Source organism: Falco punctatus (genome assembly GCF_963210335.1).
Source record: "Falco punctatus genome assembly, chromosome: 1".
Classification (NCBI taxonomy): Eukaryota; Metazoa; Chordata; class Aves; order Falconiformes; family Falconidae; genus Falco; species Falco punctatus.
In genome coordinates, this window is record NC_137580.1 from 103,678,496 (window position 1) to 103,695,331 (window position 16,836).

The window sequence follows — 16,836 nt, forward strand, 5'->3', positions numbered from 1 at the left end:
CTGCTGTCCTTTCACCTCCCTCGGCTGACTATCCCCCCGTCCGCACATTTCACAAGAGACCATTGCCCAGCCCCCCACGGGTAAACACCTCCCTGCTGCCAGGCTGCCCGCGCTACCCAGCCGTCCCGGCAAACGCTGAAATACAGCTACAAAGTGTCTCTATTGATGAAAAACACAAAATAATTCAAAATACAAATAGGGGGTCTAGTGGTGAGGGGTGCCTGGTGGCTGCGGAGGCTCCAGCCCCCAGGAGCGGGCAGAGGACTGGTCCCTCCTCGTGGTGCCCTTTGGACATCTTGGGCTTGGCACGGTGGAGGATGGAGATGGGCACCGGCAGCCCCCAGTCCAGCCCTGACCCCAGCAGCTCCTGATCAGGCCCCGACCCTGGCATCCCCTGGTCCAGCCCCCATCCCAGCTGCATGGGAGCTGGCGGAGGGACGGCATCGGCTGCCGCGGGGGTCCAAGGCCTCACAGGACCTTCCTGCGGGTGCTCTCAGTGCAGCGGTTCAGGATGAGGTCTTTGCTGGGGCGCGGAGGAACTGCAGGTTGAGCCTTGGGCTTGTTCTCCTCTCGCTCGTCTTTCTCAGCTGCGGGTAAAGCAGATGCACAGGTGGGTCAGAGCTCTCCGTGACCCAGCACCTGCATGCCAGCGTTCAAAAGCTTCCTATGGAATGGCCACCAAAGCTCCTGGCTTGCCTCCTGCCTCAGCTGCCAGTGATGGCCTCCATGAGGTCAGGAGCTCATGGAAGCTCCTGGAAGTCAGGAGCCCGCTGGAAGCCCAGCTCTAGGGCTGCGTGGGGAGCTGCTGTCCCTTGGGCAGGTCACCAGTCCAGCATGGGGATTACCAGACCTAAAGCTTCTACCTCCATAGCAGCTGCCTTCTTCATGCAACCCTTCCCTCTAGGTGCTTTGCCAACAGCGAACGTATGTGATAACGGTAACGTAAGAGCAGCACGGGTGAGGTGGGGGGCGTGGAGGAAAGCGCAGGTCCTAAACGTGGGCCGACCTCCCACCAGGACCACATCTGCTCTTTTCTACCAGACCTATAACCTCACTAAGAGTAAGAAACCTCACTGAAAAGAAGTTCCTCCCCACAGACACTTGCTCCATAGGAAAAGGGTGGACAGGCAAGGTGTGACCTCCTGGTGCTGTCCTCCTCCGGCAGCCAGCACTGGGGCACGGCCATGCTTGTGGGGATTCAGCCTGTGCCCAGGGTAATAGCCCTGCTGGGACTTACTGATGACGTTGGCCTTGTTCTGGAAGTTTTCTTTCATGTCCCTCCGGCTCTGGATGTACTTCTTGCTGTTCCTCCTGTAGGTCTCCTGGCTGATCTGCTTCCGTCTCTGCTTGTGGATGCTCTTCGCATTTCGGATGGTGGATCTGCAGTGAGTTAGAAACAAAACTTCCAGTTTCCGTGCCAGCAGCTCTCACACCACGCACTTACTTGCCCAGGTTTCTCCCTCCACGCTTCCTTCTGTGCCTCACCCAGACCCCAACAGCTGCTTTTTGGTTTTGCCTGGTAGAAGGCAGCAGGTGGATGCCAGCCCTCAAGGGCAGCTGTAGGTGGGACATGATGTACAGCGCGTTAGGAGGCAGCTGGAGTGCTGCTTTGGAAGCAAATTCTGAAGGGTGAAGCCTGAGCACAAGCCTGGAAAGTGATGATGGGGGTGGCGAGGTAGATTGGGCGTAAGGTTGGAAGGACGAGATGGGCGTGAGGTTTGTCCCAGAAAGCGCATGGAAGTGATCTATAGCTCTTTGACAAATGGACATACAGCACCTATACTGGCTGCAACATCCAGACCCCTGTGCGGGGTTTGGCACGGCTCCCTGATGCCCAGGATCAGTCCCTGGGCGAGGGGAACAGAGCGCAGGGTATGTGTCAGCATGCAGTGCTGAACCCACAACAGAGAAACTGCTGAGAGAAGTGAAAGGCTGAGCAGCCCAGGGCTGTAGGGCAGCACGCTGCTGCAGGGGAACCCCCAGTGTCACAGCTGTCCCCAGACAGGCAGACGAATGCCACCACTTTGTCTTCACTACCAGGGCATAAGCCAGGTGGCTCCTGATGTCCACCACATGGCATCATCCTGCTCTGCTCAAGGCAACGTGCCCGTCTGCCTTCAGCCCCTCCCTGGTGGGGCCACGCACCCCATTTCGTAGCCATCTCCTGCCCACAGCAGCAGGTCACCGCCATTGCACAGGGCTCAGCTGGCTGCCGTCACCAGTGCCACGGGGACATGTGTGGACACGGGGGGGCAAGTCACTGGCCTTGCAACCGGCCACCTCCCCTCCCCAAGGGTCAGTCAGCATCACTGCATCCAAATACGGGGATCTGGGCCATTTGACACTGTCTCACACTCAATCCGTGCTCCAGCAGAGCTGAATTTTGAGAGATTTTATAGTCAGGCTGCGGTGTTTTCTCGTAGGCAAGAAAAGATAGTGGCAAGCTCTGCCCTTCCTGGCAGTTTTCTTTGCGTTGGAATTAATGAGTTAGTATTGCTTTTTATCTTTTTAATCAAAATAAAATCCCTTCCATTAGCTCAAATCCTCCCATCAGATTAGGCCATTTGGCAACTCTGATTAGTCAAATCTCTCCTCGCTTCTCAAAGGTTCAGTGGATGCACTTAGGAAATAAGAAAAAAGGCCAATTTGAAAACTAAATGAGATTAGCCCAGAAAAGAAACTTTGCAGAAGGACAAGGAGAAATACGCCTCGCTGAAGGACCTGTTGGAGCAAGGACCATGCAGCCCTGCGTCAGCAATGCTGGGGTGCCTCCCCCGCTGTGCAAGTCAGGGAGCACAATGCTATTTTTGCTGCAGCTCTGCAGGATCTGCCTCCTTCTCTTGGTCTGTCTTTGCCCTGCTCACAGCTCTCCTGGGCAGTTCCTCATTGCCAAGGCAAGCAAGGAACATGGCAAATCACGGGCTGGTTTCACTTCACCACCCTCGAAGAAAAGCTTTAGTCCTCCCTCCGGCCACCCAGGGCTTCTCCTACCTCCGTGGAGGAGCGCTCCGGTTCCTCAGCTCACTCTTCGCAGAGGGGTTTGTCTCCCCGGTTTTCTGCAGGTACATGGAGGGGTAATAACCCGTGGTTTCATCCTTCCTGCAGTGCAACACAAAGTGACATTGCTTGCAGTTGTGGCTCTGCAACCACCACATCTTCACGCCTGTCCCCAGATGGTGCTGGGTGAGTTCCCATGCTGCTTGCAGCAAGGGGAGCTCTGACTGTCCCCCCCACCTTGTGTACTTGTGGCTCTCCCTGGAAGAGTGCGGTCAGTCCCGAAAGGAGTAGGTAGCAGGCAGAGCAATGGCTCACAGCTGAAGGGTCATATTATCTCCCCTAGGGGTTTTGCTGGGCTCCTGAAGCATTGCTCAGGGCCTCCTGCCAGCCTACCTGGCTGCTGTGTGCTCCAGACCGCCCCCCCCCCCCCCCTCCGCCCCCTGCCCAATCCCCCCCCAGCCCAGCACACCTGCAAACACCAGATCTCCCGGTGCCACTCGCCCGGGCACAGGCTGGGGCAGGGGGTCCCCAGGGTTTGCAGCCACGCTGTGCCCTGCTGTGAACATGCAACCTGTGACTCTCCGGAGCACAAATGCAGCTGGGGTTCCCCTTGGGAAAGCCTGAGTTTGCAGGGCAGGCCAGGGCTGGGGTGAAAACTGAGGGTTTGCAATGCAAATCGTGCCAGAATACTTAGAGGTAAAATAACAGATAATTTTTTTTTTTTTCTCCATCTGTCTCCTTCCTGGGTATTTCTGAAGCCCCCAGCCAAGGAAGCCCCAGCTGTGATGTTTAACATTTGGCAAAGCCACAAGCTACCAGAAGCAGCCCTGCAAAAGGAAGTGCTGGGCATCGGCACCCAAGGATCCACGGCTTCCACAGCTCCAGTGCGGAGAACTGCTGGCACATCCCTTCCCTCTGTGCGAATCCCACTTGCCTGATCTGTTCTTGGCATCTCTCACCTGATGACCCACCAGCCATCAAGGAGCTTGTGGATGACTTCGATGGTGTTGCCCTCCTGGAGGGTCAGCTCGTCCTCCTCCACAGCTGTGTAGCTTTTCAGGACAACGTACTGCTCACCTGTGCACAAAATCGGGTCAGGGGGTTGTGTGCTACCACCCCCAGGGAGGGGGCTCAGCCTCTGCAGCCCCTCAGGAGAGGAGGCACCAGAGCATCTACCCTACATTTTAGGCAAGAGCCAGGGTGCTTCAGGTCTCTGAGTTCAGATTCAGGCTTCCCCCAGCCTTGTCAGTGCCTGTGGCTCATCCCAGCCCCTCCAGCACCAGTGCAGGAGGAAGCCGGTAGATGCAAATAGTGGAAGCACCCCAGTCTCTGCTGAAGAGTATGTTTATAATTCAGGTGGTTAAATGAGGAAGAAGGAAGTGTTGCGCTAATAGAGTCTGTTGCAGTGTTTTGAAAACCACGAAGCAGCAGCCCAGAGAGCAATCGGCATGGGTCTGAGGATCCTCCCCCTGCTGCACATAGTAAGGCCCCACTGTCACGGTGGGGTGATGGGGAGGGCTGGCAAGGACAGCACGGAAGCCAAGAGCTAGGGAAAACCTGTGCTTTGGTTCAGATGCTGCACCGTGCTCCTTTGCTAACCCAGCAACTCAGCACTCACCCAGCTAGCTCAGAACAGCCGCTGGACAAACACGTGCATCTGTGATCAGCCAAAACAAGCATCTAATGCTGAGCTGCAGGTCATAGGAAGCTCCTGAGGTTGACACCGGGGCCACAAACCATGAGATTTATCCTTTCTGGCAGTCCCTGCAGCAACATGTCCCTGCCCAGTGGTCCTGCTCAGCGGGGGCCCTGCAATGAACCCTCCCAGCGGGGAGCTGTGGTGGGCTGTTCTCCAGTGCACACATTTTACCTGCGTAGTTGGGCTCCTGCTCTTCAGACTCATCAGGACCATCCATCGGCTCCAGATAGGCAGCTGGCACCCAGCCCCGTTTGTTCTTCAACTGGCAAAACCACCAGCCTGCAAGGAAAGTGGCCGTGGGCGAGAGTGGGGATGTTGTGGGGGCACCATGGGGGTGCTGGTCCCTGGCTGGGGTAGGCGTGGGCATCCATGTGGCCTGGGAGGAAGGGATGACGCTGGGGCCGGTCTCTGTTTACACGGTGCAACCAGGGAGCTTGGCCGATTCATCCTGTTTCCTCCTGGGCAGGAAACCTCACAGGCATGTGAGGAGGTTGCACAGTTTTCTAGGATCGCCCCACACCCTCCCTGGCCAAAACTGATGGTCATGTGGCTCCATCTCAGTATGAAACATGTCCCAAGGGGACAAAAAGCACCAAGAGGTTCGGTGCTGCTGGTTGCATTTGCTCTGAGCCTCTCCTCTCCATCAGGAGATCCTGATACAACCGCCCACCCTTTAACTCATGCACCAGCGTAACTAACTCGCATGCTGTGCTTGGATGCAAGAGGCAAGGGCAGTCCCCATCCCCCCTGAAATGGTGACCAGGAGGGGGCTGGCCCTCGAGGGCTCTCCAGAGGGATGGACACATACCGCTCTCGCTCTTCTCCACGACGTCCACCATGTCTCCAGCTTTTAGAGCCATCTCGGATTTGGAGCTCTTCTCATAGTCAGCGATGGCTCGGTATGTTTGCAGGACAATGGGGCCCGTGATGTCTGCAAGGGAGGAATGAGACGTTCCCTCTCTCAGCCCCCAGCGCAGAAATAGCCTGTTTCAGGCAGGCCAAAAGCAGCCCCAGGACCACCCAAAGCACTCTCCCAGCCTCTTCTGGTCTCAAACCAGCTGGATCCCAGGACAGGGACTCATCCCCCCTGAGGCTGTGGTTTCCTCCCAGCTGCAGCTCTGGCACAGACCGTGCTCTCGGTCAAGGCATCCGCCGAGGGATGGCTGCCCCTCTCCCCACTAGGCTTTGCTGCTGCCAAGGCAGCTGCTTGCACCCCTCCGATGCCTCTTACCGGTGGGGGTTTTCTTGGCATCCTTTGGCAGGAGGAAGACCTCGGGCTTCTTGATCCTGGCCGGGTCAGAGCAAAGGCAGCTCAGTGCAACCAGCCCTCACCGCTGGCAGCGGTGCCCTCCCTGCAGGCTGCTGCCAGCACCGGGGGCTGGGGACGCAGGATTTCCCCCAGAATGGCAGGCAGCTGGACTCACTGGCTGTCTGTGACGGGGTTCATGTCGTCGTGACGGACCTTGAAGAAGTTGACCACGTGCAGGCACCGGGAGATCTTGTGGGGCAGGTTGATCAGAGCGTAGCAGTACTCGGCCAGCGTGCCCTGTCTGTTCTGAGTTGAACGCTGCCCGTCAAACCACTTTGGGGCTGGGGAAGAGGGGAAAAAGCAGACAGAGCGCACTGTTTTTACAACTTTCCCAAGCAGGCTGCTCCAAATCATTGATTTTGCCCCCAAAACAAGTGGATTTGGCTTCAGGGCGCTGCACGGTGCCCATACGGTGCAGCCCTGCGGGAGTGTGGCCCCGTCCCCTCCCTCGCTGCTCCAGCCCCGGCCCCCGGGGGGGCACGCACAGTCCCGCAGGGCTGGCTGGAGCTGAGGCAGGGCCGGGGCTGGTTTGCAGAAGCGCTGCAGCTGCGGGTTCCTCTTCCCGGCAGCGAGTGCAGGGCTGTGCCCAGCCCAGGTGCTGCAGGCAGCGCAGAGAGCTCTGTGCTGCCAGACTCGTCCCCTGCAGCCCACGGACCCTTGCACAGCTCACGCCAGCCCAGAAAAAGTCCTCGTTTGGCCCCATGTCGGTTACAGGCTAACTCCCACTCCTCTGCTTGGGCTAAGCCCAGCTGCTTACTCTGCTGGGACACAAGCTGGGGCTCCGGGGACTAGCCTGTGGCCGGGGCAGACATGCTCGTTCCTCCATCCCACTGGCCATGGTGCAGCCGCTCTTGACCCCAGGGCTCCAAAATGCTGCTGGCAGCCCCGACCCACAGCAGCGTTGCACCCCATGGCAGGGTGCATGTGTGTGGCCAGTGGCACACCCCCCAGCAGTCTGACGCCTGTCTCATCCCTGGTGCTTTCAGTTCCCCAGACAGGACAGGGACGCTCCGGACAGCCGCGGCATGGCAGCGGCAGCATGTAGGAAGGGTCCCGGCATGGCAGTGTTAGTCCAGCCCCAAGGGGAGCCCCCCAAACATAGCACCTGCACTGCTGTGTGGAGCATGTTTATTCCTCCTCGAGAGGTGTCGACCACAACCTGCAGCTATTTCTCATGTTCGTTCCTCCCTCCGTTAAAGCAGGAAATTAAATAAAAGGGGGAATTTTGCTGACCTGCACCTTGCATGGGGACAAAACATCAGCTCTATGTATCAGGAGTTCATTCCCTGCCATTGAAGACATGCTGCATTGTTTCCTCTTACAAAATAACTGTGTTGCCATAAGACCACTAAAACCAATCCCAGTGATGGTGTCACCGAAGAAGGGCTCAGCTCAGCTCAGCTCGGCTCAGGCTTTCCAAAGCCAGACCCTTTGCACCAGCCAGGGGTTCCAGCCGATGCTGTGGTACGTGTTTGTGGGGTGCCCAGCCTTTGGGTTGGAAGGATGGCGTCTGCGGGGCTGCGAGTGTTGGGAGTAACCACCGCTGATGCTCAGACCTTTCTGGGGTTTTGATTTCAAGCCCAGTGGGCAGGAACAAAGATTGCATCAAGCACCTGCGTGGGAGGCAGCTGGCAGAGCTCAGCCCGCCGGGGAATTTCCCAACCAGCTGCAATTTCTATTTCACCCCCCAGCCCTGGCGTCTGCCCCTCACCTGGCAAGTGTGGGATGATCCGCTTCTCCATGTTGATGTCCCCGGATTCGATGGGGAACATCTCCTTCAGCGCTTTCTGCGGAGCAGGACCAGGCACAGCCGTGAGGATGGCACCGGGGGATCCCCCTGTGGCACCCACTCTCCTGCCAGTGGCTTCACCCCCTTTGCCGGCACTTGCCCTGCTGCCACAGCCACGTGCTGCCTGGCCACTGTGCCTCGCACTGGGAGAAATCTGTCAGGGGAGCACGGAGCCACCCCCCAGCTTCAAGAGGCAAATGAAGGGTGAAGGAGACTGAAGCACTGGGACCCAGGAGCCTCTTGGAGCCAGGTTTGTTCTGGGGCAATTCCAGCTGGATTTCAGCCTCCTCTTTTTTTATTCCCACCCCCTGCCCTGGTGTGCTGAGCCAGGGGCTGGTGCCCACCCCGGGACAACTCACGTGGAACTCGTATATCTCGGTAAACCGGCGGTAGACGACCTTTTCGGAGAGGTCATTCCACTTCACCAGGAACATGTAGACCTGAGGGGCAAAGCAGAGGCACTGCAGCTCTGTGGGCGAGCGGGACCCTGCACCCCGCTGTGCCAGGGACCCCAGGGAGCACCCCCCACCCCCCATACCCCCCAGACAGTTCAATTTCGGATAAACTGCATCTTTTTCTTCCGCCACCCCAACGCAAGTAGCTTTTGCTCAGGTGATGAGTGAGCTGGGTGCTAGGGAAGCTGGGCAGGGATGGAGAGGGGACACAAACATGCAGATGGGTGGGAATCAAAGAGGGAAAAGCCCTTTTCAAACCCGCAAAGTAATCAACAGCTTGCAAAGGAGGTGCCCAAAATCTTGTGTGTTCAAGACATTTTAGCCCCTGGCTGCCTCCAGCTCACGCTGTCAGCCAGGACTGCCCCCCTAAAAAAAAGGATGCTCTCAGCCCCTCAGTCACATTTATCTCAAGAAATTTGCTGGCCAGGCTTTTTACTCCGTCCAGTCCTCACTACTCAGCTCATTGGAAGGTCGCCGCATACTCACATAGTGCTGGCTGGGGAAAAACCTTTTCTCGTAGCCCAGCAGCTCGATGTGCCGGATGAAGGCATCCCCCATAGCTGCTCCCAGCCACGTGTCCTGCGCCGACCTCTGTGCCTGCCTCCCCTCTGCCTTCGCCCAGCTCCGCTTCGCTGATAAAGCTGCCGGGAAAGCGGAAGGCCCCGTTGCAATCGCACCCGTAATTGTTTACCCGCTGTGGTTTGTATTGAGTCGGTGCTTCCCGTTGGGAGTCTCCAGCCCGGCCCTCCAGCAGCTCCAGGGCTGGGAGGAGGCGGGCAGCAGGGACACCTCGGGGATGCCCTGGGGGCACCTCTGCAGCCAGAGGACAGTGAAGGGCCAGGGCCAGGCCGGCTGCCCCCATAGCCAAGTGGACCCTCTGATGGCTGCCACTGCGCCGGTGGTGGCACAGGGTGCTACAGCCCCTGTTTCACAGAGGGTGGGGGACAAAGTGCCTTGGCAATGGCAACCAGAGGAGTCTTCACCCTCTCAGGCAGAGCTGGATGGGCTGGATGAAGCACGTAACGTGCTCCGCAAGCCCTGGGACAGCAGCACCATCCTCTGTAGGGATGGGAGACCACCCTGTGCTTCCAGGGCAGGCAGGGACGCTGGGGCACGGTGTGCAGGCAGGACGTGGCAGCCACAGGCCATGTGTGCAAGAGCTCCTGCCCTTGCATCACCAGTTCCTTTCAGCCACCTGCTGCTTCCCCAAAATCTGCCACCCCAGGACCTGAGCCAGCCCCAGGTCCCCTCACTGCTTTGCAGTGCTCACTGGGCACAGGGGCTGCCCAAAAGCACCGGGCACGGGGACCCCAGGCATAGGGGAAGCCCAGGGTGGGCTGCAGATGGACCCCCACCTGCCACTGGGAGAGCACGAGGGTCCCTTGCAAAGCCCCTCTGAAATGGCAGCACAGCATCCTCCTCCTCCCCCGGCTCTGAGCAGAAAGGCCTGAAGGGCCACAGGGACTGCGCTCACCGGTCCTACACTGCTCACAGGCACAGGGGCACCCAGCAGCACTTTTGTCCCCAGCAAGGCCACCCTCAATGACAGGGGTGCCAGCGCTGCTGGGACCCGCTCTCCAAGGGATGCTGGGGATGAGCTGTGAGGCCTCGGCCCCGTCCCCCACTCCATCCTCCCCGGAGCCCATGCTCAGGCGCAGCGCTGCTCACCGGAGCAAGCCCAGACCCCCCACATCTGGGGCTGGAGCCACCCTGCCCAGTGAGGCAGCAGCCCCAAGGCACCCGCGGAGCCAAGACGGGCTCTCCCCACGGAGACCACCAGCAACCCCTGCCACAGGGCCAGCCCCCCCACCCTTGTGAGCTGCAAAGACAAAAGCTTGCTCTGGCTGCATTAAAAATATCAAACGCTAACTGTAGCTTTGCTCTGAATCTCAAGTATGGTGCTTTGTAGCCGTTGAGATCAGAAGCGTGGTCATTTACATTCGGTTTCTTCTTATCTTAACATGGGGACTTCCCTGTATGCAAGGCAAAATTATACAACCAAAATATTAAAAAAAGACCTCGAGGGCGGTTTGGATCTTCCTTTGCTGACGGCCAGATCGCTGCTGCTTATACAGAACCCCACCAACTTTGTCATGAAAGCTAATTTCGTAATGACAATTGTTTGTACTAAATTTAAAACTGCTTTACAGACAGTGTGTGACTGGAAACCGCTTAATTCACCGTTTCTTACCGTTTCCTCATTCCTCGTCTTGTGATGTGAGAAATGAGATGAAGCATGGTAGATCTCACCGCCGGCGAGGGGCTGGTGCAGAGCGAGACGCCGTCTGAGACACAGCTCAGCTTCCACCAACACTCACAGCGTTAGTAGGTGTCAAGAGGTCCTAATTTTAGAAGAAAACTCTTGGAGGTGACGCATCTGATAAACAAGCTGGGGTTATGGAGGTCAGGAGCTGATTCATGTTCTGGGAAACAAGGCTGGCATCTGAATACAGGACCTGGCTTTTGCGAGCTGGAGCAGCTCCTACAGCCCCTGGAACAGCAGACACGGGACCCGAGGGGATGGATTTCAACCACAGCCATGGAAGATGAAGCATGAGGGGGGTTAATTCCTCAGGCGAATGGACTACCCGCTTTTCTGCAGTGTTCCACCCAAAAGTAGTACCAAAACCTCCTAGAAAGTAAAAGCTGAAGAAAGGAACTCCACTCTAATTCTGTTCAAAATGTCATTTTTGATTTTTTTTTTTTTTTAAGCTTAATTCAAATCCAGAGCCAAGGGAGGCCCTGCTCATGTCACGTCTGTGTTTCCTTAACGTGGCCAAATTGGCCACAGAATTTCAGGTCATTACACTCGGCCTCTCTAAACTGCTCCACTTTTGGCAGAATGCAGTATTTTTCACTGGAACACAGTTGTGCAGCTACTGGAAAGTTCTTCTTAAACTGACACTGTGATGGATCTGCACCTACAAGGCAGGCACTCCCGTGTCGGTCAGTACTAAATCTCTTTAGTACTACACGCTCCAACAGCCGGGGCAAAAATCACACAAAACTGGACATCTGCCCTCTTCCTCAGCAGCCTGCCATGGAGGGCAGCTAGGAGAAGAAACGAAGGAGAAAGGGCTCAAGTTTTATAGGTGCAAAAACTTCAAATCCCAAGGGAAAACACATAACAGAGGTGCAGGACCCGAAAAAGCTGGTGTGCCATACCCAGGGAACATGGGGCTCTGCCACCGGCACCCTGGATCTTGCACCACTGGGGTCCAACATTCCTGTTCAGGAGAAAGGAGCCAGCCCAAGGCACAGGACAGGCTCCTAAAGGTCAGGAAAACACGGGGAATAAATACTGGTCTGCTACTTCACCACCACGTGGAAGAAAAAAAAACATATTCAGAGCTCTGTTAAGTTGTTGCAATTTTATTTATTTACTTGTTAGTACAGCCAAGGTTTTTTAGGGCATTGTCACTCAATACCCAAACAGTGACACACCTCACGTATTACTAGTTTGGAAACGAGTGAGATTTTCATACATGGTCAACATCTTCCAAGTTTGCTACCTATTAGAACTATATAGATATTTTTTAATATAAAATTGCTATTTGGAAGGTATAAATATTGGTGCAATTATTTTGTCAGCCTAATTTCTCTCTACTGGATATAACTCAAAATGTCCGAGACCAAAAAGATCCTTCAGTGTTGAATGCTGACAGCATAACTGCAAGCCCAGCAGCAGGCCGGACACAACGCACACCACCATGCCAACTCCCAGCATCATCACATAAGGATTCCAGTCCTTCCAGTAAAACCATTGCATCAGTAAAACCATTGCACCAAACCACTGTTTGGTTTGGTTTAGCTCCTGCACGCCACGTTGCAGGAGGTCGGCGCTCTGTTGTTAGCTACCTGGCAAGGCAGGAGCCTGGATTTAGTTAATTTTCACCGTTTTTTCTGCTGGTGATGCCTCACCCTCGGTTGGAGTGAGCACCAACAGCCACACCAGCAATACAGAGCCTGGCTGGGGGGGGGCAGCTGCGGGTGAAGAAGAGATGGACCATCCTTCTGCTTTTTTCAAAAGGGGAAGCCGAGAGCCCGGGGAAAGTTGCGTGAACTCATTTCCCCGTTGGAAACACTCCGAGAGCAGCAATCGCAGAACTGCCCGTTGCCCTGATAACAACCTGTTTATGAAGGTACGTTAACGGAGCACGTCTACCCAAGTCATCAGCAGCAAAATAGGTCAGCAGGTATAATTTGGGACAGGACCCACGGGGCTGAGTTAACAGGCTCGCTCCCACGGGTCTGCCGAGGCAGGAAGGCAGCGCTCCATCGGCCAGCTCCATTTCCCATCTGGAAAGATGGAAGGGACAACTGGGATGAGCGTTTTCAAAATGACTCGGCACGGAGCTCACCCTGCTCCTACGGCCAGCAGCAGCAGCACGAGGCCCAGACAGTTCATTGGGAGCACTTATATCTGCACGGAGCAATTGTGAAAACACGAGGACTCGTCCTACAGCTCTCCCTCGCCTCTGGAATGGCAGGTGTGTACTGCTCCAAATTCACCTGCTGAATTTCAGGTTGCTCCCAGGGAACAGATGCTGCACCCAACTGAATTTAAGCCTTGGAAATCTTCCTTGAAGACACAACCACCTCACCCTCCCCGGGGCTGGATTCCTGTCTGAAAGGCATGACTGGAACTTGCTTCCTTTGCTGGAACAAAGAACTTTGCTACAGCATGTTCTACCTGCCTACAGGACTACCACCACAGCTTGATTCGTTGTAAAATATGTAAACGCATACTGCATGGACAGTCATGAAAACCATCAGGAAGGTCTTTATTTCTTCATCAGGGCATCCAGTTTACCATTTGCGCATAATGCAGTCATCCCAAACTCATGCCAATAAAAGAGAAACCTTTACAATAATCTGCATCTTCTCTATAGAGCTTATCATATAGCCAGCGCTTTACATCTCTTATGTAAGAGGTTTGTGAAACTTAAAATGCATACATGAGTCTCTAGGTGATGTGGGGAGCAACCAGGGCTGTAGGGGACCTAACTTCTGACATAGTAGGACTTAACGAGTAGCTTGTAGCATAGGTTTCCATGACTAGTTCTGGATGAACAGAAGGGCATCCCCCACAGCCTTCAGGAGAAAAGCTCTCGCACAGGTCCATGCGAGTTTTGCCTATGTTAGGGCTGCGAGACCAGACCCACCATATATAAACCGTGTGATATTCTGATAACACATGCACTTACTACTTTGCATTAATCGAACAAACTATAACAGGGTTTAATTTAAATTGGTTCCTAATCCACACACTGAAATACTGACCATTTCACAGTCCATCTCATTAATGCGTACTAACGGTCAAGTGAACCAGTTTATCTTTTATTTATGAAAAAACATATGAATTGTGATAGATATCATAGGAAAAATTAGGTCAAATATACAGATACTATTGTCCAGTCAGCCATTAAAGGAGTAAGAACCAAAAAGTAATGATTTCTCCCCCCCCCCCCAAAGTAAAACTAACAAACTGAACTACTTGCAGGAATTTTTCCTCATTAGAAAAGCTAAGATGCATTCAGGTATGGTGAAATTCAGCTTTATTGGGAAATGCAGACAGCCTCTGTTAAGTCCCTGTTGATTTTAATCCCTGTCATCTCCCCAGCATTGCTGCATGAAATTTAGTCCTTATAACATATTCCGAAGTAAAACCAGCCAGCCATTCCAAATCTACAGTCATTCTTTGCTTTAAGTCAATTCACAGAACTGCTGAAAAAGTAGACATTTCTATCTAAAAGTACAAAAAGGGTTTGTATAGAAGGTACTTCTCTTATACAGTTATATTACACAGCTCAAGACAGTCCCGGCAGGCTCTTCTCAGAAACGGATGCTTGTGACTAGATAAGAAAAATTACAGAAGTGAGTTAGTTTCATCGCAGCTCTGTATCTTATCACAAATAGGAGCAGTTTGCATCACCTTTGCCAGTTCTTTAGGCCTAGATTCAGAAAGCATGTGGAAGCTGAATATTGCTCTCACTAAATACGAGATTAGATGTGTGCCTGAGCGGTCTCTGTAAGAATTCAGATCAAATATTTGCTTTAGGAGAAGTTCAGTGGATGGGCTAAAGCATCCACAACTCCGAACCGCTGCAGCACCATGTTGTGCAGCCATCACTCCGACAAAATTTCCGTGACCTTTAATGGACAGCTGAGATGGCTTTTTGTACCTCCACTAGGGGAAGGGCTTCCCATGACGAATCAAGTGTTTCTTTAGTATATTTTCTCCCACCATGTTCAGTTTTACGACCAGTATTCCCAAAGCAGCCTTCACCCATTTCTTGGGAAGGCTCCTGCTGCACTCACAACGCTCCGGGCACAGCAGCGGGTATGCTGGTATGTCAGATTCCCCCAGTTTCTACCAAATCATTTCTGGATTTGCCCCTTCAGTCCCTCATCCTGAAGCCACCAGCAGCCCCCAGTGCACCAGGCTGTGCTTATGCTGCCTGGGCGGGGACCATGGCTGAGGCTGTCCCCATCCCAAGCAGCTGTCCCCATCCCAAGCAGCGGATGGTGCCCGGAGTGCAGCCCACGGGCATCTCTGCTGGGACAAACCGCCTTCCCACCCGCAGCCCGGCAGAGCTGAAGGACAGAGCTGGGGTTTGCTGGTGGCCTGCGTCCCCAGGACTGGCATGGTGCACAGATGCTTTGGTCTCCAGCATGAATCCCTGCCTTTTCCTTACTAAAGCCAGGCAGGCTACAGCTCGAGCGTACTACACAAATGCATCCAACTTGGTATCAACCAAACCAAACTGCTAACGTACCCAACACTACACGAGGAAAATATTCGGTTGGGAATACGAACAAAAAGCTCAAATGGGAAAAAGCACTACAGAGCTGTGATAGCTTAAAATTGCCGTTTTCTCTGAACGAAGCACAGACACGACCGTGTGGGTCAGCCTTTTATATCTGGTGACGTGACGGCATCACCGGCACTGCTCTCCACCTCCACCAAATTGCCATTTTTAGGAATGAGTGAAGTTAAGAATAGTATAAGAGAAAGATTCAGACATTTTTGCAATGTAAATGAAACGAAGCTTTTCATAAAAGTTACTGGAAAAGAAAAAAATCTTTCAAAGGAAACGGGTTTGCCATCGCGATTAATAGCTTTACCAAGCATCCCAAGCTCAGACAATGCTGCAATCATAGTGAAGAGCTTTTCCTGCCCAGCTACAATTTGGAAATATACAGGCTTTAACAGGAATAATAATGCTTTTTCACACAACTATCTCAGAGTTCTTCGTAAACACTAATTCCCTAAGTTTTCCTTTACTCTGCCTCTGAAATATGTCATTACCATCACCCGTTTTTATTTACAGGCCACATTTTCTCAGGACTGTCTGCCTCACCAATGTGCACACCACATGTTTTACGTTGTGTTTGGATAAGGTAGGGAAAACATTCTACGTTTTACAGGTGAGAACCGAGACAAATAAATTAATTCATAAGTAAAGGACTGGTGCCTTCTGGCAATCAGTCCTGTATCTCAGATCTCTTCTCCCCACCCAAAAATATAAAAATGTTACTCCTTGACAGGTGCTGAGTTCAAGAAACAGTAAATTCTTTTACCCAGTGTTGATGAGGTCTACCACGTTGGGTCTGGTTCTTGCTTTATTTGACAATTTTCTTCTGTTTCTGTAATATCTGTTGAAAAAGCAGTAATGAATGAAGAAAAAAGGGAAGTTCCCAATCAATTTTGTTGTTATTGCTGTACTCAGTACGTAAAAACCTATGAAAATATGGAAAGCATTAATTTATCCTCTTGAAATATTAACAGTAAATAAAAATGTATTCACAACAATCTGATTCTGTGGACATCGCCATATTCATGTCAACATAAAGCAGCCTGGGCTCTTAGAGAACTCTAGTTTTTGAAGAACAGAAATAAAAATTTAAAAGGGTTTTTATATAGCTGAAAGACTCACTGGGCTGGAAAGGTACTTAAACCGAAAAGGAAACACCAACACCACATAATCAGTGAAAAAACATCAGCTACATCACTGCTTTGGCCCTGCCTGCTGCTCTGCAGTCCTTCTCCCTGCTCTGTCAATCCCCAGCACCACTCCTGCCTTCAGCCACCTCCTCAGACACGCGATGCTGGGCGAAGCTTTTCAAACACTCACAGGTTAAGCCTGTAGCTCCTGACTTCAACTGCGTCAGGCATGATCGCTGTTTCACGTTTTTAAAGATGCTCTCTTCCAAAGGTACCTACCAACATCTGAAGCTACTCGTGCTCAAGTCATGCCTTCTGGGTGATTTAGTAAATTAACATTCATTGCCCAAACTCTTGTTTTCACAGCACTGACTATTTTTCAGATTTTTTTCCCATCTGCAGGACTGCTTCTCAACTTGATACAGACTTCCACATTATTTTATATTAATCTGTCCAAACCAAATTTTGACTCTAGCTCATTTTATTTCTTCAACGCACAGTATCACATAGGAAGGCTTTATGATATGCTTAAAAAAACCCAACAAAACAGAGACAGAAATTTTATCTTCTTGGCTGAAGCGTTCATCATCTTTTGATACAATTTTTTGCATTTCCAGGAGACTTCATTACAAAATCTTC

The 16,836-nt window shown here is 53.0% G+C and overlaps 2 protein-coding genes across 6 annotated transcripts in view; both read right to left on the reverse strand.

Moving 5' to 3' along the window:
- Window positions 1-141: 141 nt before the first annotated feature.
- NCF1 (neutrophil cytosolic factor 1) lies at window positions 142-9,576 on the reverse strand. The gene is made up of 11 exons (XM_080365109.1): window positions 8,736-9,576; window positions 8,154-8,234; window positions 7,717-7,792; window positions 6,121-6,286; window positions 5,928-5,983; window positions 5,505-5,627; window positions 4,868-4,975; window positions 3,957-4,074; window positions 2,992-3,099; window positions 1,238-1,380; window positions 142-587 (listed from the first exon to the last, which is right to left on the reverse strand). Exons 1-11 carry the CDS (start codon window positions 8,805-8,807, stop codon window positions 469-471), a joined length of 1,170 nt encoding a protein of 389 aa, XP_080221235.1. The 5' UTR covers window positions 8,808-9,576; the 3' UTR covers window positions 142-468.
- A 3,992-nt stretch (window positions 9,577-13,568) lies between these two features.
- Window positions 13,569-16,836, reverse strand: part of GTF2I (general transcription factor IIi) — a 78,510-nt gene continuing 75,242 nt past the window's right edge. For all 5 annotated transcript variants that reach the window (XM_080364766.1, XM_080364765.1, XM_080364769.1 and 2 more), the window contains 2 exons: window positions 15,834-15,908; window positions 13,569-14,104 (listed from right to left, as the gene is read on the reverse strand). In XM_080364766.1, coding sequence (XP_080220892.1) covers window positions 15,850-15,908 — 59 coding nt within the window. In that variant the 3' untranslated portion in view covers window positions 13,569-14,104; window positions 15,834-15,849. The remainder of the gene's footprint in view (window positions 14,105-15,833; window positions 15,909-16,836) is intronic.

Bases quoted from the DNA above. Each gene is read 5' to 3' on its own strand.
- NCF1 (XM_080365109.1), bottom strand. From the start codon at position 8,807: ATGGGGGATGCCTTCATCCGGCACATCGAGCTGCTGGGCTACGAGAAA. The intron at 6,287-7,716 runs GTGAGGGGCAGA...CCTCTTCCCCAG, and splicing joins GATCATCCCACACTTGCCAG to CCCCAAAGTGGTTTGACGGG. The intron at 588-1,237 runs GTAAGTCCCAGC...CTTTACCCGCAG, and splicing joins GAACAAGGCCAACGTCATCA to CTGAGAAAGACGAGCGAGAG.